The following is a 23,878-nucleotide window of genomic DNA, read 5'->3' on the forward strand; positions in this document are numbered from 1 at the left end:
ATGACTTGACACAAGCCATCCTAAAAACACTTAGCTGATGCACAGCAACCAGGCTTTGGTGCCCCTGGGCATCCCTATACAGTGGGTCACCCCCCGCTCTTCTGGGGGCCTGTTTTATGATCCAGCTGGGCTGGCTGGTGATCAGCTTGCACTAGACAGAATTTGTTGCAGCACCTGAGACACTACACAGTACCCCTACACTAGAAATGACAGTGCTTTCAGAGCACTCTTCCCACAGTCTCCTTTCCTAATGTGGATCTCCCTCTCAAATACCACAACAGGTGAAAATAACTCTACAAAAAGACGGTGCCATGTTCTGGGTCCACTTGAAATGGATGTGTCGTGCGCATACAGGATAATTTCTTTGGCTCTACCCCAAATGGAGAGTTTCACTGTGACTTTTGACTACCTTTCAACAAAGTCTCAAAGTCCAACGAAGTGGCTGTATGTAAAGCCATGGGAAGTTGAGCTCCAAGGACAGAGACCGCTTTTCAAGCTCATATTGCTGATCCTTGGTACACAGATGCTCTGAATGAGCAAACTCCATAGAAAAGATGAAATTTGAGGATCTCTTGCTGGAAATTGGTGGCTTTGGCAGATTCCAGATTTTGATTTTGTTTATCCTCTGCCTCCCAAGAATCAACCTTCCCATGCATTTCCTGCTGCACAATTTTCTTGCTGCTACCCCTTCTCATCACTGTGCAATTCCACATCAAGAGGCATTTGTGAACCTCACCATGGAGGAAGTTCTGCTCATCAGCATCCCCCGGGAGTCCGATGGCACTTTCAGGCCCTGTGAGATGTTCTCGCAGCCTCAGTTTCAGCTGCTGCTCAATTCCTCTCTGCAACCAGAAAACAACTCCATCATCCAGCACTGCCAGCATGGATGGGTCTATGACCACTCACAGTTCACCTCCACCATCTCCACTCAGGTAACGCCCGACCTGTGATCTAGCAAAAATTACATTAGCTCAGTGTTTTAAGGAGCAGATGGAGACATGTTTGCTGGGTGCATAGAGTCAGAGGGGAATCTTTGTATTTTAACCAGTGGAAATTACTTGTTTAGAGATTTCCTGGGATGGGAAAGCTATCGGAAGCTCAGAGTTAGAAGCCAACATTTATCATTTTTATCATGAATATCTTGCTTGGATTGATCATCAGAAGCCAACATTTCTTGTTATAAGCATCTTGTTATAAGCATCCAGGTGACTGAGAGATTGGAGGGAGTTGGGGGAAGACACACATGTAGGATTTCCTCTGCTTGGGCCACACGGCATTTGCACAGGGTTACACCCTGTCAGGATTTCATATGAGCCCATGACTTGTCTTCTTGATTTTCCAAACACTTCATAACATCTATTCTCTTGGCCACTCCTCCTCACTGATCTCTGTCTTCCTTCTCTTCTCCCTAAGATCACGCTGCCTCTCTTCTCTTACCACCAGTGGCTCTTGCTGTCAAGGCAAATGTGCTCTCCAAGGGCCTCCCACTGAGATGAAGCGCACTGGCCAGCCATAACCTTGAGGCTGCCCAAGGTCCCTGCCCAGCAAACATTAACCTTCTGAAACACTTTGCTAGGGCTAACAGTGATACCTCTGGGTGTTAATGCTTTACCTTCCTTGAAAAGCAGCCCAAATCACAGGAGGTCTTAGGGGAGGGGAAAATTTGGCCAGATGAAAGGGGCTCGGTGAGTTGGAAATGATAGTGTTGACTGTCTCAGTGGGAGCAGGGCCGTCTTAACCTAGAGCTGGTGCCTCCTCCCCACCACACAATCACCCTTGCTTTTGGCAGGCACAGAGGTGAAGGTCAGATGTGCACCAGGTCTGTACCTGATTTCTGCACTGTTTCAGAAAGAAAGGTGTGAAGCACCCTTGGGGAAAAGGCGGGGGGGTGTTCTGTAGCACAGATGCTGAGCATGAAGCCTCGTGGTGCTGCTCCCATGATGCAGTAGCCTCGGTACATGTTCAAGGGGCCAAGACTTTCTCTGGAGTCTTTTGCTCTTGCAGCAATAAAAGTTGCTCAAGGTCTGGCTGGCCTTGTCAGAGAGGCTGCAAGGCTGGGTTGATGATTAAATTAAGTTTTGCCAAGTCTGCACATAAAGAACATTAACTCTGCAGCTTGGCCACAGCATTCTGTAATGATTAGCGACATTTGCACCTCCAAGAAAGTAAAATGATGCTCATTAACTTAATTAGGAAGAATGTCTAGACCAACTTCTCAGTAAGAAATCGGTAAGTTAGCACCAGGAGCAAATATTTGGTCTGACTCCCCCTCGCTCCTCCTTCCTCCCTGCACGGACAACTTCAAAGGAAACTGGTCAGGGCAACAGTAACTGGATATCAACACAACTGAAGGCTGAGGCACCTCTTAAGCTCCCTGTAAAGCTCCCTGTGGCACCCTGCAAACACCCACGGCAATCCCAGGAGCATGATAGAAGGAGCTAGGGGAGACATGCACCCGAGCAGGTTGAGAGGAGCTATCACAGGGTTCAGGAGAAGAAAAAGGGGATCTCTCCATGATGAGTGGTACCCAGGAAAGCTTTCTGATGTCCAACAAGTGTCCACAGAGAGGCTGTCACAGTGGGGATAGATAACTGGGAGGCCTCTGAGTTCTGTAAGATGCAGCTTTACATTTTTCAGGCCTCCGGCACTGTCCCATGCACAGTTTGGTGCAGGAATCAATCCCTCGATCAGATTTGGCCAATATGAATTGCAAGATACGATGGCTGACCACCGGAGGGAAGCGGTATGAAAAGGCAACTGGGCACTAAGTGTCATTTTGGCCTTGTGTTTCAGTGGGACCTTGTGTGTGAGCAGCGAGGACTGAACCAGGCGACTGCAACCTTCTTCTTCATTGGCGTTACAATGGGGGCCGTGGTATTCGGATACCTTTCAGACAGGTTTGATCCCTTTCAGGCTGTTCCTCCAGGGCTTCAGTTTCATGACGAGAACATTACAAACCTGTGACCTGCAAAAGACGATCAGAGGGGTGGAGAAAGGAGAAAACACAATGGTAAAGGTAGAGACCAGCCTCTCACATGAAATTTGGATTAAAGTCATACTGGGAAGCAATGTAGGGGATAGATGCTCCATGGTTTAGAGTAAGATGCACTGCAGCAATTACCACAATGCTGTTGGTCAGCATTGCTGCAGGAACAGTAAAAACTGAAAAAAATCCACTGACTGTGAGACTGATACCAGAAAAGACAACTGTCTAAAAAGGGAGAAAACTGGCTAAAACAAAACCGAAACAAGATGCTTAAAGTGTTAACTCCTTGCAAGTTTTCTGGAAATTGGTTAAGGACACCTGAATGAGGGGGTCAGAGCAAATGCATGCCATAGCTGAAAAAAAAGGGTCTCCAGAAAGCAAAAACTGACTATGTCATTACTAGAGAAGCAGGGTAAAGGAGGTTATTAGAAGCAGGGAGGCATTCCTTGAGGAAGAGCTGAGGCAACGAGGAAAACAGGAACAAATCTGCTCTCTCTGGATAAATGTTAGAATGTGATAATGTAAACCTGAAAAAAATCTGAGTAATAACCTAGAAAGGGCAACAATTAAGAACGTAAATGTTTTTGCAAACAGCAGAACCAGGAAACCTACCAGAGAACACGTAGTGCAGGCGTGCAATCAGGATGTGCTGTTCACTGTATGCTATTTATTATTTAATGTTTGAGCTCCCTGCGCAGGAAACTGCTTTCCGATTTCCTTCCTCTGGGATCAAACAAGCATTAGGGTACGGCAGCCTGCAAAATCACTGCATAGCAGAGGGGAACCAGCTTCACAGCATGAAGCACCCAGAGAGTTAGTGCTGAAGATGGGAGTTTTCACATCCATATCTGTACATATAAGTACACTTTTACAAGGACCCAAGGCACCTGACTGATCTTCAAACTGTGTGTCTTGGGTTTTCATCTAAAATGGTTTTATAGCACAGCTGGAGGGAAAGAAACTCAGAATCACAAAAAAGTGGGAAAAAATAAGGCAGAAGAGAAAGTCTCTGCTAGAGCATAATGAAAAATAATTCGTTTTTCAAACGGATTGTGAGGGGGAATAGCCAGTAGAAAATCAAGGTATAAAAGGAGCATCTGGAAACAAAAAGGCTTCAGTGTGAGACATAAATGAGTTTCTGCTCACAGTGGGAGAACGTGTAGGGGCAGGTGTTGCAGCTAGAGCTTTGAAATAAGCTGATAGAAGGTGGCATATAGAAATACACCAGGTGAATTCCAGTAAACTGCCGGGAGCGGAGGGTGGTCATCCTAGAGCCCTACAGGATCTTCGGGATGAAAAAATTGGAACACTGTTGGCATTGTGTGACCTCTAGAGCAGAGGGCTGGGAAGGTATCATATATCAAATGGGTTTTAAACTGGTTTCCAAAAAAGATCTCAGGAACTACATTCCATGCAACCTGACATCTATCTGTACGAGGCAAATTAGTAGAAACCATTCTGAAAGACTCAGTAGCTGCATGGGTAGATATGACATACTAGTGATGAATCAGTGAGGCTTTTGCAAAAGATTCATTACAAACATACTGGATTTCTTTGAATACGCTAACAGGCATGTGAACAGGGGAGACACCATCTACACAGATTTCAAGAACTTTCCTTACCAAAGGCTCCTAAAGAAACCGAGCTGCTCTAGGATAAGAAGGAAGGTCTCTGCATGACTACAACTGGGTGGGAGCATCAGAAGACAAAATTTCAGGGTAGACTAATGTAAAATAAAGAGAAACAACTTCTGATTTAAAATTGAGGCCTCTAAGATGATCACAGCTGCTCAGGAGCAAAACTTTGGGGTCATGACAGACAGCTCTGGGCAGACATCCACTCAGCAATGAGAAGTGGCTGGGGAAGCAAATGGAAAATTAAGAATCATTAGGAAAGGAATATAAAATTAAAGAGAACATCTCTATGCAATAATATGTAAATACCTGGTCCCACATCTTGAATACTGTGGGCAATTTTGATTTCCCTTCATCCTCCTTCCCCATCTCAAAAAGATATAGAAGAAATGGAGAAAATTTGGAGAAGTTAACAAAAAAGACCGAGTTATGGCTTGACTTCCAATCAGCCAGACAAGAATTCTCCACAGCCAGCTGTGCCCTTGTGAGGAGCCTGGAGCAGAGCTGACTGTGCACTGCCCACCTGAGCTACCTGGCCACAGGGCCCGCAGGTCACGCCAGGAAAGGCTTGTGGCCTGTGCAATTGCAGTGGGGGCAGTGCATCCAGTAAATTGGGCAGTTCTGTTAAACCTCATGCCCCACATCTCCCTAGACCTCTTAAAAGCTGATGTCCCATTAGCAACCTTTCCTCTCTGTAACAGAGGAGAGGTCCCACTTCTTTGTGCTAACAGTAATGTAGAGATTTCGTCTCTAGTGCTCTGGGATAAAAATCATTTGGCCCTGGAATTTTGCTACAGTTCAGGTTCATTTCTTTCTAAGCCTCTACAGACATTTGGATTTGAGAGTATCTGTACTAACAAATTTTACCCTGGTAAACCCTCCAACAACCCTTCACTGTGAACATATATATGCAAAAATATACTGTTTCTGTTATTGTCTGCTGCTTTCCAAACACTCCTTTTGTACCTTGTCCTTGTACTGAATTGGCTGTATGATGCTTTGGCAGACATCCAGACTGGGATATTTATGACAATGGTTTTTTATTAATTTTTATGTTTGTGCAGTTTGCTCCTTTTATTGTATTTTCTACCTTCAATCTTTCAGAGGTTGTGCTTTCCTACCTCTCCCTTTGAAGACAATTTTAACAGCATTATTTCTAGCAGCCTCCCTGTAGCCTGCAGTTCAATCCTGCCAGCTTGCCTCTGGTTTCCCTAGCAGGTGGCATGCATTTGCTGAGAGAGTCTAGTAATGGGTCCATAAATAGCTGCCTTGCACCCTGCAGAGATTCTTATGGTTTTATACCCTTCCTACCGTATTTTCAAGAAAAACCTTCATTTAAAAATAGTATCTTCTTTCTTAGGCAGCTACCCTATTGGAAACCAGATCCAGCTTTGTTGTGTTTATGGGTGTTTGCTGCTCCAACTGAGGCGCATTGCGATGACTTCTGCAAACTGATTCTGCTTAAATTTCAAAGCAGATCCAGCAAACTGCCTGGGCCCAAGACACAAGCTGGTTTTCTCCAGTAGATTCATTAACTAGCTGCTGCATGAAGTCGTTTATGACCACTTTTAAGGAATGTTATTGTGGCATTATGTCCCAGCACATCACTTTTTCCCCTGGAGCAATTGTTCTTCTTCTTCATCCTTCTCAGGTGGCTACTACGAAAGCCGTAATGCCAGAATCAGACCAGGATTTCAGGGTAAAATTTGTCAGTACAGATACTCTCAAATCCAAATGTCTGTAGAGGCTTAGAAAGAAATGAACCTGAACATTACCTGTTGACAGGGTTAATTTACCACTCCAGTTTGAACCTAAACTTTCCTCACATGCTATGCTGATGTTCATCAGAACACTGATGCCTTGTGCTCCATTTTGATTTTTAGATTTTCATCAGTTGTGTAGAAATACATACACATATATTTTATTTGTGTGTATGCATGTGCATGTGTGTGTATTCAGTTTTCTGTATTTCTCCACACGCTGCACCAGGGGTAAGATGGTCCTACAGTTTCCAAAACGCTTGGGGAACAACCTCCTAACAGACTCCTCATAAACCCCTTAGGACATCAGGGCTATTTGCACATGCGGGCTGACGACTGGAGTCCTTTCATCTTCTTTTGGGACCTTTGTTTTCCTTCCAAGGATAGGGGTGAAAGTGTCATGGTTCTGTCCTTGAGAGCAGCGGCAGTGGCTGGTCCCGAGTGAGCCACAGGAGGAGGACATGCTGAGCCAGGCATGGGGACAGGCATTGGAGGGAGCAGGGAGTGACAGCAGCATGGGATTTCAAGCTGACATCACTGCTTTTAGTGATGGTCTTGAACATGGAAGCCCAATAGATTGTTTCGATCAGTACCACTCTTTCCATGGGAGAGCCTTTCCATGGCTGGCCCTCTGAATGGGATTGCACCACTGTGGCACCGGCTATATTCAGAGCTGTTTCCTCCTCTCTGGGGCATTGCATCATGCGCTCTTTGCAGAGCAGACAACATTTTAATTTTCCTTCCCAAGTCTCTGGTTTGCCCCATTTCAAACCCTGCTCCAGGGACAGGTTTCCAGCCACTGTAACCAAGACTGTGCTCATGGCAGGTTCGGACGGAAAGCCATGCTCCTGCTGTCGCTTGTGTGCTCTGTCATATTTGGGATGCTGAGTGCTGCCTCCATCTCCTACAGCATGCTGGCCATTACAAGGACCCTCACTGGGGTGGCTCTGAGTGGCGTCTCCCTTATTGTATTGCCTTTGGGTAAGTATCTGGGGGTTTGTGGGTTTTCTGTATTTCTGTGGTTCCCGGTTGTAGAGGGGGACTTCTGATTGGCAGTGGGTAGGTAGGGACTTGTCTACCAGACAGGGCAGAGCTAGCAGGAACAGGAGTTTGGAAACCATTTTGTGTACAATTTCACTACAGGCAGCCAAAAGAGCATCCCTCTTGGGACAATCCAAGAATTACAATTTTCTGTTAGTCTAATTAATGTTTTAACAGTCTACTCAAAATATAACAACCACTTATTAGTACTTCTATTGCAACATTAACACTTGCAATCCATGCTACCCAATTCCAAGATCATCAGTAATACAGTAAAAGCCATAGACCAAAGTATCTGCCCCTTTCCTCTGATACTGAGGAAACTCACTCTTCAAACATGCTGTTAAGATGATACATCAGCATTGCCATGTGCTCAGCAGGAGGAGGATGGTATGTCATTCATGGAGTGTTTCTATCTCCCCAGTCTTGAGTTTGCTCACAGTTTTCCTAAGTTCCAAATCTGTATTTTTAGAAAGAGTGGGGGGAAAGAACCACAAAAAAAAAAAAAAAAAAAAAAAAAAAAAAAAAAATCATACACATTTAAGCAAAATTGAAGCTGAAAAATTTAGATAATTATATAATAAAAACAAGCTCCAAACTTCAGGGTGCAGAACAGAGCACTGGATGATTTTGCAGATACAGTTGGGACATACTAGGCAAGACGCATTGTACCCAAGACCAAGTTACAGGTGCAGCAAAAATTTCCAGGATTTTTGCAGATATAGCCAAAATCAAGATAAAATGGCTTCAATACTGGAAAAGTCCACACAAGACCTGACAAATCCCAAGGCCTGTTAGCGGTTTTTTATTGTTATAAAGGTTGATGTCTGCAAGATAAAGTAGAGCTTGGGAGGGAGGTTTCTGATTGTTAGAGGTTGTTGCAAGATGTCCAGATCTTTGGAGGAAAATTGGCTTTTAGTTCACATACACAAACAAGGAGATCATGATCTATTCTGGCTTTACATGTGCATTAGTATCTGCTCCAGAAAGATTCCACATGAATGACAATTCATCTTAATATATTTCTTTAATCTGGAGTAATGAATGGGCAGAGAAATAGGAAACTGTGCAGGTAAGATGGTTAGGGGAAAAAAAAGTATCTGTTTAATGAAGAAAACCATTTGAATGCTATTGAAAGGGATAAAAAAAAAGTATCACCAAAGGTATTTTTAGCACTGTTTCTTTACTGTATGTCCAGTATTTCTTCTTTTAAGGCTTTATTTTAGTTGCTTACAGCTTTGCAAGAGGTTAAGCATTGTGGATGAGCATTTTAAATGTGCCAAATGTCAGCCAAACTGTGGAACTTTCCTGGAGGAGAAGACCAGGGACGTTACCTTGCTTTGCCTTTGTTAAAAAGCCCTGCAGACCCCTTCTTGGAGAAGTCCTATGTGTTCCAACTGATCATTGCCTCCCTCTTGCAGGGATGGAGTGGGTGGACATACAGCACCGCACCTTCTCCGGGATCCTAAGCAGCATCTTCTGGAGCATCGGGAACATGCTGCTGGCGATGGTAGCGTACTTGGTGCGGGAATGGCACTGGCTATTAGTAGCTGTAACAGGACCTTGTCTTCTGAGCATTGTCTGCCTGTGGTGAGTGCAGCGACCTGCAGCCAGATGGCTGGTGGGGATGGAAGCAGGCTGTGATTTGCCTCCTCTGCTCTGTGAGCATGGCAAAGGTTGCAATGCTGGTCCTCAAGTTGGCTCCAGCAACTCAAAGAGGAGCAGGACTCACCTGTGTCCTGCACTCGGATTGCCCAGGCATGGCAGCTCTTGAAAAGTGGAGTGGCCTGGGTTTCATATCTCCTCACTTCCAACAAGGCCAGGAGCCAAGGTTGCATTATGGCTTTGAGCACAAGGAGGAGGCAGGACTGAGGTTGAGGCCAGGCATTTGGGGGACAGGCTGCAGTGCAAAAAGCCAATGACATCCGCAGGCCAGGTCAGGTGCGTTTATCTGTGCACTTCCCATGGCCTTTCTCAGCTGTGTAACCATCACGATGCGTCAAATAGATCTGCTTCCTGTGGGCTGTTTCCCTCCAGTAGCATTATTTAAGAAATACCTCACAACTCTTAAGCCTTAAAATGGGATTGTTCATTTAATCAAAGAAACTAATTTTCCATCTTCTTTTTTACCATGTAGTAACATAGACTAGAATACAGGGCTGACTCAGTAATACTGTGACCATAATATGAAGTGTATTGGATCAACTTATTCGATGATCCAAACCAGTCCTTTGAACAAGCAGCTCCATCTCCTGGCTGGACAAAAGTCCCATGCTGAAATAAGCAAGCAAGCATTCCCACAACTGCCCCACTGAAATATTCAGAAATGGGGGTCTGGGTCTCCTCCACCTTTGAGTGGTCGTTTAGTTCCTCTTGGACATCAGTGTGGTGCTGGATCACACCACAGAAATAACAGACATGTCTCTCAGGGCAATTGGGAGCTCTAGCTGCAAACCATGCAGAATAAGCTCTAATTGTTAGACACATGGACCCCAAAATTATATGCATAATCAGTGAGCTGAAACAGTGATATCCAAATGCTACAGTGCCTTTCAAGTGCCATCAAAGAGGCTTCTAGATAGATGATTTGTTTGCTTACTATGTCTGTCCATCAGCATGAAGCAGTAGATTAAATAGCTACACAGATCTAGCACAAAAATCTCAGTATTTACAAAAAATGGGATATAAACTGATGCTGTTGTTAATCAATAGTTCAAAAAAAAGATATATTGTTTCACTGGTGATGAGGGTTTTCTGGCAAAGAGTAGCATCTGATATCATCGAATCACAGAATCATAGAATCATAGAATGGTTTGGGTTGGACGGGACCTTAAAGACCATCTAGTTGCACCCCCCCTACCATGGACAGGGACACCTTCCACCAGACCAGGTTGCTCAAAGCCCCATCCAACCTGGCCTTGAGGGATGCCTCCTCCTGCCAGGGAGGGGGCAGCCACAGCTTCTCTGGGCAACCTGTGCCAGTGCCTCACCACCCTCAGGGTGAAGGGCTTCTTCCTAATATCTGATCTAAATCTCCCCTCTTTCAGTTTGAAACCATTACCCCTCATCCTATGACTACCCTCCCTGATCAAGAGTCCCTCCTCACCTTTCCTGCAGGCCCCCTTTAAGTACTGGAAGGCCGCTACAAAGTCTCGCCAGAGCCTTCTCTTCTCCAGGCTGAACAACCCCAACTCTCTCAGCCTGTCCTCATAGGAAAGGTGCTCCAGCCCTCTGATCATCTTTGTGGCCTCCTCTGGACCCGCTCGAGCAGGGCCATGTCTTTCTTCTGCTGAGGGCCCCAGAGCTGAACACAGCACTGCAGGTGGGGTCTCACCAGAGCAGAGTAGAAGGGGAGAATCACCTTGCTTGACCTGCTGGCCACACTGCTCTTCATGCAGCCCAGGATGCTGGCTCACATTGGTTTTCATCTACCAGCACCCCCAAGTCCTTCTCTGCAGGACTGCTCTCGATCTAGTCATCACCCAGCCTGTATCTGTGCTTGGGATTGCCCCGACCCAGATACAGGACCTTGCACTTGGCCTTGTTGAACTCCATGAGGTTTGCATGGGCCCACCTCTCCAGCCTGCCCAGGTCCCTCTGGATGGCCTCCCTTCCCTCCAGTTTGTCAACCGCACCACACAGCTCGGTGTTGTCAGCAAACTGGCTGAGGATGCACTCAATCCCACTGTCCATGCTGCCAACAAAGATGTTAAATAGCACCAATATCACTGATCAAGTCCAACACAACTAAAATATGTGTTCTGCTGACTTTTTTAGTTTGAGGTTTTTTGCCCTTTTTTCTAGGACAAGCAGCCATAATAAATTGAGTCCTGGGAAGTGCTGAAATTCACAGATACATTTGGACCCATCCTTTCCACAATAGCTGATTTTTTTTCTCTTATTTTAATACCTTTTACAGACATTAGTTCCCCAACAAATTATACTATAGTCTGATCAAACTTCAGGCATGCAAGAGGTCAGTGATTGTTGCATAATTAAAAGACCCTGAAGTATGGAATCAAAATCTAACTTAGCACACTCTGTAGATATTGTTGGCACAATGTCAAAACTCAGTTGAGACATTAGACAACCAAAAGACATTTTATACTTTAGAAATGGTGGCAATGAGTGCAAAATGCCATTTTTCATTCTTTATATTTCCTGAGGTGCCTTGGGTTACAAGCTTATGGGAAGGAGTTGAAAACTTCCCAGAAGACCAATTCTGTGAATGTTTCTGCTCTACCCAGCCTTTTCAGCTACTGCTTGAACAGTGACAGCAGCTTTTATTGTAATCTGATTTAGGGCACATTAACCACCAACAGGTTACAGGGAACTGGTCTCGAACCACTCGAGTGGGAGACTCCAATGGAGAGATTTTGACAACTCTATGACGTCAGTAGACCTCATATTCACATACTTCTTCAGGGTTGTAAGTCTTCCCACTGACTGCACTGGATGCTCAGACAAAAGTCTCCATGAGAATGCCAGATTCTGTTTCCTACATCTCTCGGGACAGATTTGGGTAACAGGAGGTAGGTGTTGGCTACTCTGGCAGGACATTACCACTGCAGGGTATTTCCAGTGTCTTCTGGACCCTGACTGCTATGTGGACCCACAAAACATTATATACCCTCCAGCAGTACAGCATCCTTTGTCACTCAGTGACTAGCGTGGATTCTTCACTGGGGCCACAGCCGCAATGATTTAGACCCTCGTTGACTGTCTTGTACAGAAGGCTTTGATTATTGTAAAAAACCAAATAATTTAGCAATTAACAAAGTAAATATAGAGTTCACTAAATTCTCTTTACATATTATTTTTTTACATCCTACAATTTCTAAGTTTAGAGTCCAAAAAAGCACAAATCTGTAAATATAAACTCCCTGGTGCCAATTTTAATTGATAAGAATTTGAAACTTCAACCAGCTCAGAAAATTCAAGATTTGATCAAAGATCACATGATAAAAATTTTGCCTAGACATACTTCAATTAGCAGACTGTACTCCTTTAAGGGTAGAACAGCACGTACGTGTAACAAGGGTGTCTCATTACTCATGTTCTCATGCATCACAGTTGCTATTTTTAGCTGAGGTTGAAGTCTCATAGAGAAGACCCACTCTCTTTAGCCAGGGCCATGTATGTGGGGTGGAAAACATGGAGCACCATCAAGAACACTGTCTTCTCTCCTCACACCAGGTGGGTCCCAGAGTCTGCTCGGTGGCTCATAGCCAATGGCAAAGTGAAACAAGCTCACAGGCATCTGCTTAGATGTGCAAGAATGAATGGAAGGAAAGACTTCGCTGTCTCACCAGAGGTGAGAAACTGAAGATCCATACACATGTTCTTCCTCTCACATTCTTTCTTTCTCTATTTTACTTCTATTTGATACCTGAAGCAATGCTCAGCCTGCAGTGTGATCTGTGGGGCACTGAGGTCCACAGGGTGCCATGATCCATTCTACTCTAGGAAGCAGCTACATCTACTCCTAAAGATAAAGCAGCAGCTTAGCTCCCATAAGGCCAGAAAGCCCTTTCATTAGATGGAGTGTCTTTCCACTCATTATTGCCATGACTAGAAGCCTCAATGCACTGGACACTGCACTGACTACGCATCTAGGGAGAAGTACAGCCTGAAAAAATAAGGCAGAGGCATCACTCCCATAACAGAGAGGAGAGTGTGCAAGTGTATGAGCAATTTGTGCAGCTTAGAGGTTGCCTTCTTGATTGCGGTAGTGTTTGCCGAGTGTTGGTACAGTGCTAGTAGAAAGCAGACACACATTAATAGCACGTACTTAGCATATTTTCTCTCATATTGCACTTGAGATACTGCACATAGTGTTATCCAAAAATGTAAAGGCTAGTCCACCTCAGGCTGCATTTACTGTACACGTGAAACTGGAAGACTGTCAGCCATAGTGCCCCAGTGACAAATGTGGGTGTAAAGAACATGTGGCATAATCAACTTTTTCCCCTGGTTAAAGCTCTGCTCTCAAGTCAGTCATGGCTCTACCAGCAGTTTTAAAGGAATGTGGCAAGGGTGAGGAGTTGGGCAAAGTAGGCATGTACCCACTGGTTTGAATCCATTTTTGCTTGACCCCAGAGGTGTAAAGGATGGAGCAAAGATGCTCAGCTAGATGACTGAACAAATAAAGGGGAAGGAGAACCCTAAAAAATAACCATCTATTCTCAACTCCAAAGCTCAAGGTATGAGGCTGATCTGGAGATCTTCATCTTGTGCTGAGTCCTATCTTAAAAATGTATTTTTGCATTCAGATTCACACATGTTGAGACCTTAGTTCATTATGTTTCCTTAAGGACACACTGGTGGCTCCAGGGGATGGTGACAAGCTCAAGTGTTGTCCCAGCTCTAGAGAGGACTCAAGGGCCAGGCAGAAGCTGGTCTCTCCCTTTGGAGAGACACCAGAGCATAGACAGTGCTCACAACAACCCTTCACAGCCAGGCTTGGATGGCTGCATGTCTGTCACCTCTGACTAATTCAGTCCACAAGATTCATGTCAACATTCTCAAAAGCAGCAAAGCTCAGCTGTGAAATCCAGTGGGCACAGAAGTTTGTGGTTCATTAAACATCAGTCTTTCCTTTAATGTCCATTGGTTTTCCTCTCACCCAAAAAGGAAGGTGGGAAACCCCTGGCACCAGCACATGAGCCCTGTGCTTTGCTGTCATGGTCCAGCTGCCTCTCCATGTGCACCCAGCACTCCCGCAGCCACATCACTTTCTTATCCTGTCCAGCATGCCATTTTTCAAAAGCAGGTTCTTAACTTCTGTTGAAGAGGTGATTAACCCTTTTGATTTATGACAGAACAGTGGTGTTTAATCACATGAGGAATGACAAGTTTACAAGTTGTAGCAGACAGGAGTTGAGTGTGACTCTTCCTTGTCTTTAATCAAGCCAGTAGCTCTAAGTGTGTAAAAATAGCAAATTACAACCTCTTTCATTCAGTCTTGGCTGACAAGACTGTACTTCAGAGTGAGTGCAGCGTTTCCTCAGGAAGGGCATGGGCTTGCACCCTCATACCATTCTTAGGGTTAGGAAATGTAGCTGGGGCTTCCCCATTGTCACAGACTTGCACCAAGTCATACCATACTGTGACCAGTGGACCATGATCAAGAAAGGCTTGCAGTTGTGACCCCTTGCTGGATTCATGACGTTTATAGGGACATACTTGTATTTTTCTTGTCCATATCCAAACATGCAGGCAACACAGAACTGTCTGATTCTACTTTGCTTAATTGACTTGACTGTGCACCAGTGTGTTTTGATGGCCTATTAAGGTAACAACTGATTTCCCTTAGTTCAGAAGACTGAACTTTGAAAGACATATAATCTCCGGATAATTGCACAGCACGTTACTGATGTACTCTAAGGTGTGTTTAATAGCATTGTCTTACAGAACTGATTAAGGAATTTCCCAGGGTGAAATTCTTTTTTCAGTATGAAAATCTTTGTCATTCATCCAAAAACTGCAAATAATTGTATGCAATTAGAAATAAAATCTTAGCTCTTCCCTAGTGAAACATGCTATAGCTATCCTCTTTCCATTCCTAACATTTTCTTTCATTTTGTACAATTCTTTTAACCAGAGAGCTCTTTGGGCTGGGATTTCTGTTCTATTACATATTTGCACAAGTCCCCAGCCCCCAGAACTGTTCAGCATTGTCTTAATTGTAGGCAATGCTGTATGCCTGCTGATTCCCTCACCCTCCTCGCTCCCTCAGCTATCGCTGAATTATGTGCATTTTAACTTTCTTGGGGCTCTCACTGTTCTGACTCTCCCATTTGCCCTTCCACACACCAAAAAATCTGGCTAACAATACATACTGGAAGATGTTTTCCATGTTAATGTCTTATGTTACACATTTTAATAGTGAATCATGCAACTTAAAGAGTATAGACTGCCATCGGGAGAACTTGAATCTAATATTGAAATTCTCAGCATTGCAGAAGTAGTCTGTTATCAGTGCTACGATTCACCCTACGCATTTGGGTGAAAAGACTGATTATTTGACTGTGAAAAGGTAAAAAAGAAAAAAAAAAAAAGTTTAAAAAAACCTACTTGCCATACTGGAGTATTAACAAAAGTTACCAGATCCAGAAATGGGTGTACAGAAATAAAAGAAAAACATGGGTTCAACAACCCAATAGATAATGTGGGAAAGGATCATCGAGGTGCTGAACACACACCCTATCTGGTTCAGAAAGATCCCGAATGGCTGGAGGCAGTGACATTTCTAGGGTATTATCTCTACATGCTTGCCCAGCTCTTCTGTAGGCTCCACGGCAGGATGCTGTTGGAGACAAGGCACTGGAGAAGATGATCATCTGGTCCAAGATGCTGCAGGCCCTCTTCACCCATCTAAGTTGTAGGTTCCCTATGCAGCTCTGTGGCTGGGATTAAGCAATTATGCAAAAGCTTTGGCTGAGGCCTTGCTTTCTCTGAAGAGAATATTGATTTGAGAACACATGTAACTAGTTAACCAGACTCTCATCTCAAGGTTTCCTGTGATTCATAACCTAATCAGTTTTAACTGTCCTACCCTGCATGTGCTGATGGTTTTTAGATATGATGAAGCAAGGCTGTCCTGAGAGGAATTCATCTCTCCCAACACTAGGTGTCCACATCACCACTGTCTGCGGTCTCCTCTACAGTCTGCAATCTAAGGAATAGCCAATGGAAGCCAGCACGTGGTTCTTCTGACCAAATGCAGTTGTTTGCGCTAGGATAAAACTCCATCACTTCCGCTGGAGATCTCCATTAACTACATAGTGGGCCTATGTCAACTAGCTTAGGTATAGCTGGCTGCATTGCAAACCTGTAGTTGTGCGACTCTCTTGCACCTCAGCCAGCAAAAAGGCCTTACCAGCTCTCCTGGGACTTACCCCTCAATCAATTGGTAAAAGACTTTGTGAATTAGCACTCTTCTTCCATACGTGAAGGGCTTACTTCCCAGTGCCTGACTTTTTCTATATTCTGTATTTATACAAACAGATGTATAAAAAATCACACTTTATATAAATGCACTCATGAGAAAAAAGCATGCAGCTCACTGTTAGCTCCTGCCTGAGACTTGACACAACAGCAGGCAACCACATGGGAAGAGGCTGGAACTGGCCAGCGGTGACTTTGCTAACACCCTGATGTGCCATTTTTCTGCAAACCTTTCTGCCACATGGGGTATGCAGGCAAGAGGGGAGAAGTGGCCGTGGGAAGAAAAAGAGGTCTAAAATGGCAGCCAATCTATAAAGTCACAGGAAGACATGCCTCTGATAATGTGTGCCCTGAGAATTGTTCTGCAACGGGAACATATGGAAAACGCGAGCTGGAGCTGGGAAGGGCACGGGCCCCAGCCTGTCTAGGGTTTCATGTCTGGATCCTAAATGTACGTCAGCTGAGGTATTTTCTTCTTTCCACTTCTCTCAGGCACTCAGAAGGATGGCAAAAGACAAAAAGCCAGGAGAGAGTTACTCCTACATCAGCTTGTTCAGGACACCAGTCCTGCGGAAGATCTCTCTGTGTTCTGGCGCTGTGTGGTAAGCAAAGTATCACTTTGCACAAGGGATCTGTCCTGCAGTTCCCTGGCTGGATTTCCCTAATCCCCATTTCCACACACTCCTTGCAGGTTTGGTGTTGCCTTCTCGTATTATGGCATGAGCATGAACCTAACCGGCTTTGGGCTCAACATATATCTCTCCCAGTTTGTCTACGGCATCATTGAGATTCCAGCCAAGGTGATCATGTACGTGCTGGTGAATCGAGTTGGACGACGACAGAGTCAGGCGTGGACACTCATCCTGACCGGACTATGCATAGGAGCCAATGTCATCATTCCCAAGTGTGAGACACCCTTCCGCTATATGCAGTACTTTCTAAAGGGGAGATTTCCATCCTGTGCAGTGCTAGAGAAGGAGAACCATAGATCTTGCCCACAGGCAATTACGTATGGAGGTGTCCTCCTCCCAGAAGAGCAACTATGGAACAAGTCTGCTAATGTGGGCTAGCCCTAATATCTGGTAGCAACAGATGGTCTCCAGTCACCGAAAGTGACTAATAAGGGTCCAGTGATGGCGAGGTCAAGTGTCAAACTTTATTATAGATATTGTCCAGCTGGAAAGATTGGGACCTATCCTTTCATCAGTTCATCTCCCACTTGGGCTAACAGTTACCAAATTTACCAATCCAGACTTTGGAGGCAACAGCTCCAGGGCTATGAAGCTCCCAGTTTTGTCTGTAGGACCACTGAACCTTCTTGTAACTGAGGCCACAAGAAGCTTCTTCCTAAAGACTGCTCTTTGACCGTTGTCATAAATGTCTTTTCTTTCCTCCTAGCCTTCACCTCCTTGCGCTCTGTAGTAGCCATTATGGGCAAGGGTTTCTCAGAAGCTGCATTCACTACCGTCTTCTTGTACACCTCTGAGCTCTACCCCACCGTACTGAGGTAAGAGATGCCACTCAGCAGAGTGCACAGCCAGAGCCTCAGTGGGATGTTGCTCTCAGGTCTTCAACAATAGCACAGCATGATGTGCTGTTGGCTAGGCTGCAGGACCAATGCCTTGCCTCTAAAACTAACAGGTTCTAGGGATTACACATATTCACAAGGAAGGGGCAGAAAGCTACCCTTTTTTTCACCTGGGTTATGTGTGGTTAGGTTATGTTGATAGGGAGATGTATCAAAAGGCGCAGGATATTCTCTGCGGGAAGATTTTTGAACTCCATAAGGCAACTGTGCTTAGTAAATTCTTAGTTCCCTGTGATAATCTGCCAGTAACTGTTAAAAGACCACAAAAATAATCATTTGAAATATCAAGTTTTATAAGGGACAGATACTACCACACGTTTGACAGTTTTCTGGATATCAGATGATATTAAAGCAAGGATTAACTACCCTTTCAGGAGGATAAAGAGAGCTTATTTGAATGGTGACATAAAACCAGATTTAGCATCAGCATAGTTTGGGATATATCCGAGCCTGGTGGAGGGAATCGCCTCACTGGTTTCTTTGTGAAAGTCTGAAAAAACCCTCACGGATTACAGGAGGTCTTGTGGCTTACTCCACATCTGTTACTCCCTGCCCAGAGTACCCTGCTCTGCCATGTAGTCCTTTAACTTTCACTGGTCTGTCACATGTGGGGAATGATGCATATTTAAACAGAAGCGGGCACACTGATCTGCTACTTTTCTTCTCAGATAGGTTTGTGTTTTTATGTGCTCAAAGACGTTGACAGGTAACGACAAAATTTTGGTTCCCTCTGCAGTACTTACTCTGCGTATGCACAAGTAGGTCCTGGGATCCTTGTTGTCAGCGTGAAATGCCACCCATCCTCTGAAAATTATTAAGTGAAATAGGTCCCAGGTCTTAGCTATAAGCTTATAGCTACAGCAGGACCAAAGGTGCTCACAGGTACCTCTAGTGCATGCCACCAGCCTAGAATTACCTGGGAGAAGGTGGGACTTAGGTTTGCTCTTAGCAGATCAGAGGACTTACTAGGGGATGGGTAGAAAATGCACTCAGGCATTTAGACATTTACAGTGGAAACAACCTTTGAGCAGATATTTTTAGTGTGGTACTGCAGTTTCTTTCTCATAATAGATATAAATCTGATTCTCACAGCAGCTACAGTTGCTTCCTGGGAAATATTACCGTTGTAGGAAGACAACGAAGAAAGAAAAAAAACAACCTAGAAAAAACCTGGCAGATGAAAAACCTGGGGGGGAAAAAGCCTCAGCACTTACAGAAAAACAGGGGGAAGGGGCAGAAGGTCTGCACTTTTCCCCAAGATCTGGTATGAAAGAAGTACCTGTCTTTCTCGTGGTGGTCTGCATCACCACGGTGCCCTACCTTTCCAGGCAGAATGGGATGGGGTACACCTCCTTCGTGGCACGCCTCGGTGGGGCTTTGGCCCCACTTGTGTTTCTGCTGGATGAGGTGTGGAGGTCTCTACCCGAGGTGACGTACTGTGGTGTAGCAGTGTGCTGTGGCTCGGTGGCCTTCCTGCTCCCGGAGACGCTCAACGTGCGCCTGCCTGAGGGCATCGAGGACATCGAGAAGGCACAGTGAGTCAGGCCCATCCTGCCCTGCGCGTGGAGCCTGCCGAAAGAGGCAGGGGACAACCCTCTCTGCTGCCTGTAATTCCCCATCTGTGGGTGGCAGCAGATGAAGGGACAGCCCAGTGGGGATCAGGGGTCTCAGGCTTCCTGCTCTTCTGTCCACCAGCCCAAACGTGCCTTCTTCTCTTCCAGAGTGAAAGGGACACCACAAACCAGCGCTCCCAAGGACATGCCACTCCAGCCTCTGTTGAAGTGAGGGACTCTGTGGGACAGCCACTATGGAGGACAGCAAAACCATGCTCTGACCTGCCAATAAAAGAGCCTTCACTGTTCTGTTATAGAAGAGTCTGGGGAGACCCTCTGCCGAGTCGTGAGGTTCAGACTGGACCCCCTTGCTTTCTAAGCTTCCTCTCAGAGAGGAGTCCAGGTGCGGCTGGATCCAGTCTTAGCCCCCGACTGTAAAGAAGAGTTCGGACCCTAGGTTCTGCCACAGAGTCGGTTTATTTCAGCTCGAGCTGGGACCCTCCAAGATGGACTCCAAACAAAGAAATCCTTAGGCAATTACACTCTTACAATCCAAGATCCCCCCTCCTAGCGTGACAGTTCAGTCCCAAGAACAATACTTGGGTCTGGAGTCCTTTTGGTTTTCATTGGATGCTTTTTCTGCCTCCATCTTTTCTTATCTTGAGGATGCAGCTTCTGATGAGAATATGGGCACCTTATTTCCCACAGGATGCAGCTTCCGCTGAGAACAAGGCTGCCTCACTTGTCCCAGGATGTAGCTGTCTTGAGGCCTCCCTTCATATTTTAAGTATAAGTTCAGCATAAGTTCCCCAGTTGTGGCCTATGGCTTCAGTAAATCTAGCCACCCATGCTAAGCAAGTTATGCCAAGTATTTTACCAAATCACACAAAGCGATTCATTCCATGTAAAAGTTACTCGAGCTAAACAACAAGCATTCCTTAACACACGCTGAGCGAAGCCACTCATGCTAATCAAAGTAAAACAAGTTTCAATTCAGCCTAAATTTAAGCGATTACACAATTAATTCTAGTATTTTACAAGTAAACTATTTTAAACCCCCACAGTCCGCTTAGTCTCTCTCTGCAGGGAAGTGGGGCTGAGGACACTGGAGGAAGGAGGCGGATCACAAAACCAGCTGGAAGCAGCTAACCCCGCTCTGTAGTGTGGCCAGGAGCAAGAACACAGAGGTTGAACAGGGTGTGGAAATAAAGGCATTCTGTGCTCTTTCAGCCTTGTTGGACCAGCAGCACCTTTCAGATCACTGCACAGCCTTCCAGAAACTACAATCCGCTGGTTTACACACCCCAAGAAACACGATGCAGTAATGAAAAATACTGAGTGTGAATCATAGAAAACCAAATAAGCTCAACTAAATCTAACTGGATGGTGAATAAACCATAAACTCTAGCTATTAATATTTATTGAATTTGGAAATGGTCTGGACATTTTTCACACTGAGGCTCAAAGCCAGCAAAAAGCACATGCAGGAATCTCATCGAGAACGGGACATCTGCAAGCATTTGTCTCACATACACAAAGAAGAAAAAAAAAGCTTTTGAAGATTATTTAAATCTAGTGTGTATGCAACAAGTAAACTTTGAGCTAAAAAAAACCCACCAAACAAACGACCTCGCTACAGGAACCTTTGCATGGAATATTGAATACTTCATTATGGGACTTCATTCTGCTTATTGATCAAACACATTGATCTTAAACTTACAGAGAGTGCCTTTGCCTCTTGCACTTCTGCAAACAGAGATGAGCCACCAAATTACCTATAAATTTGAAACTCTGACAAACAGCACTTCCCTAAATTGGGAGGAGGGAGTGGCCTCACCAGCTGAGTCCCAGGCGCACCGTGGTGCCCTGGGCTGTGGGGTGTTTTAAGGTGAGCCGCGCACAGCTCTACGAGGGTAACGCAAACTGAGGATGCAGCGGAAAGCAGGCGGACAGGCCCATCCAATCCCAGGTCACTGAGCGCCTCCTAGTAGAAATAAACGGCTTGGCAAAAAAGGTATACATCACTTTTTTTTACTTTAAGGCAACAAAAGGAAAGCAAACTCCTCGCAACCACCCTAAGGCTGAGACAATTTTGCATATCGTTTCTGTCTGAGCGATTGGGTCAAATAACCTGCCAAATCCCTGGGAAAAGAGCATCTCCCTGCGCACTGCCGGGGGTTCACCAGCGGCAGACCAGAGCTAACAATCAGCTAGCTGCAACGCGCCAGCATGAACAGTAGAGCACAAGACACCTTCGGAAGTGCCATGTGCAGAGCACTTGCCCGGGGACCTTTTCAGGGCATTCCCCTACCTACAGCAAATATGTGGTGGAGATACCTCGTGCCACGAGGCAGCACGCAAACTGTGCCAAAGAGTAGAAACTAGTAGAAATTTCTGGGTTTGGACAAGCCTGGTATCTCTCACTAGTTCACATTTAGCAATTGCAGGAGCTTTCACATCTTCTCTATATGCCTGCGAGTACGATAAATTGTATTTGTCAATGCTGTCATTAGTTTCTGGCCTGGGGGCAGTACAGCCTCGCCTTATTTTGGCCGTCGTCCTGCTCACTGCCATCGGAGAGCTGGAAAGGACATTTCTCCTTCGCCGGCAGAGCAGCCTGAGTGGGCTAACGCTGCAGCGCTTTCTTCTGAGCCACCCAGGACAGGGGGCAAGACAAGCTGTGAAATTCACTTTGACACAACCTGGCAAGTGCCAGTGCAGGAAAACCTCCAATAAAGAAGCTAAAATTTCGCTCCAGAGCAGGAGAAAGTTGAGATTTAATGTCCTGATTTCTTCCCCATCTCTTTAGTCTTGTCAGAAGGACAACAGATGGGGTCCCAAATGTGGAGGGTTGGCAGTTCCCATTCCCACTCTGCCCACACAGGAGGGTACCCACAGGCTTTTCCTCACAGACACAGGTGTGCACTAAAAAATTACTGTGGCTCACTTCTACGGGGTGGGGTTGAGACAATATTGCTTTAAAACCCTTTTCTTTTTCTTGAGGAGGTATTTTAAGCTTTGTCTTTTCCTGGTTTATATTCAGGAAAAAACTTTTAGCTTCATAAAGACTAAATTCAGTATCCCAAGTTTCATCCCAGTAACAAATAGAATACACAACTACATTTCATTTTAATAACCTCCACTTTGGCATTCTGTCAAAGCTGATAAAAAATAATCCGACAGTTCTTTTCCATTTGAATGTTGTTATCATCCATTTGGCCTATGGTTCAGTGTTCTGTATTTTCTTTAGACTATTAATAAAATCGGTGTTTTATTATACCAGCTTAAAAATACTAATTGTTGTCCCTGTCCATAAAATTCTTTCAAGGTGAAGAGCATTTTATTAAAAACATTTCTAACAATTTAGCAGGTGAAAATAAGATAGCAGCCATTTTTTTAAATTAATTTTTCTGTCCATGAATCACATAACGCCTTGCGCTGCCAAAGAAGAAAAGGCAGTAACATCAGCATGCAGGTCATGACCAATCTACCACACATCTGAGCTTCCTTCAGCAAATTGTTCTTGACCTACTGGAAGCACATCATGATTTATAGCAAGCAACATGAGCATGCAATGCTGATGTTATTCCTCATACAGCATCTGTAGGAAAACCAGCACGTTAACCAACTCAAGAACTGAGCTTTCATTGCTGACAGGTTTGTTAAGACAAACCTGAACTGGGAGGGTGGGGAATCTGAATTCCAGGTTCTGAATTTGTGAGGCAAGATGTCTCTGGTCTGCTGCAGACTTGTTTACAAGGACAGAAGGGACGGTTACAAACAAAAAGACCTTTTCACAAACAGAAAAGATCAAACTAGGTAACAATGCAGGAGAAGGTAAAAACACATCTTTAGGAAAAGGTATAAAGAAAAACGTGGTTTGTAGAGTCAAACAGGTCACAAAGAGGAGAAGGTCTGTTGGCTCTCCAGTCGGTCATGCGGCTCGGAGCACTGCATCACCGCCGGGCACGGTCAACCGGAGCCTAAGGGGCCAGAGCAGAGGAGGCAGCCTGGCCCGTCCCTCGCTTGCCGCCCTCTTTCGCAAGCAGTTTATCACCGATTTATCAACGTCCTTCTTGAACCGGACACAGTACCTAGATGCAGCCTGACGGGCACAGAGATGGGGGGGTGAAGGCCCCACAGCCCGTTCCCTTCGAGCCCGTTCGCAGGGCCCTCGCGGCTCAGGGCTGTGCCCACCAGGCCCCCAGCGCCCTCCTTCCTCGCAGAGCCCCTCCGGCTCCCGGCGCGGGGCTGCGGCCGCGGGGTGCGCCTGCATGGCTCCCGGGGGCTGCCGCTAGGCCGCAGGCCAGCTGCGGGGCCCGCGCGGCGCGTCCCCCGCGGGGCCTGAGCGGCAGCACGGCCACAGC

General features: G+C 45.4%; 1 protein-coding gene across 1 annotated transcript; it reads left to right on the plus strand.

The window, feature by feature from the left end:
- Positions 1-551: 551 nt before the first annotated feature.
- SLC22A7 (solute carrier family 22 member 7) lies at positions 552-19,743 on the plus strand. Its single transcript, XM_009961411.2, has 10 exons — positions 552-932; positions 2,794-2,897; positions 7,207-7,361; positions 8,843-9,011; positions 12,618-12,735; positions 16,863-16,972; positions 17,062-17,276; positions 17,769-17,877; positions 19,287-19,493; positions 19,680-19,743. The coding sequence occupies exons 1-10, from the start codon at positions 555-557 to the stop codon at positions 19,741-19,743; spliced, it is 1,629 nt and encodes a 542-aa protein (XP_009959713.1). The 5' UTR covers positions 552-554.
- The last annotated feature ends 4,135 nt before the right edge of the window (positions 19,744-23,878 follow it).

This window comes from Leptosomus discolor, chromosome 2 (genome assembly GCF_034619465.1).
Source record: "Leptosomus discolor isolate bLepDis1 chromosome 2, bLepDis1.hap2, whole genome shotgun sequence".
In the NCBI taxonomy this organism is placed as follows: Eukaryota; Metazoa; Chordata; class Aves; order Leptosomiformes; family Leptosomidae; genus Leptosomus; species Leptosomus discolor.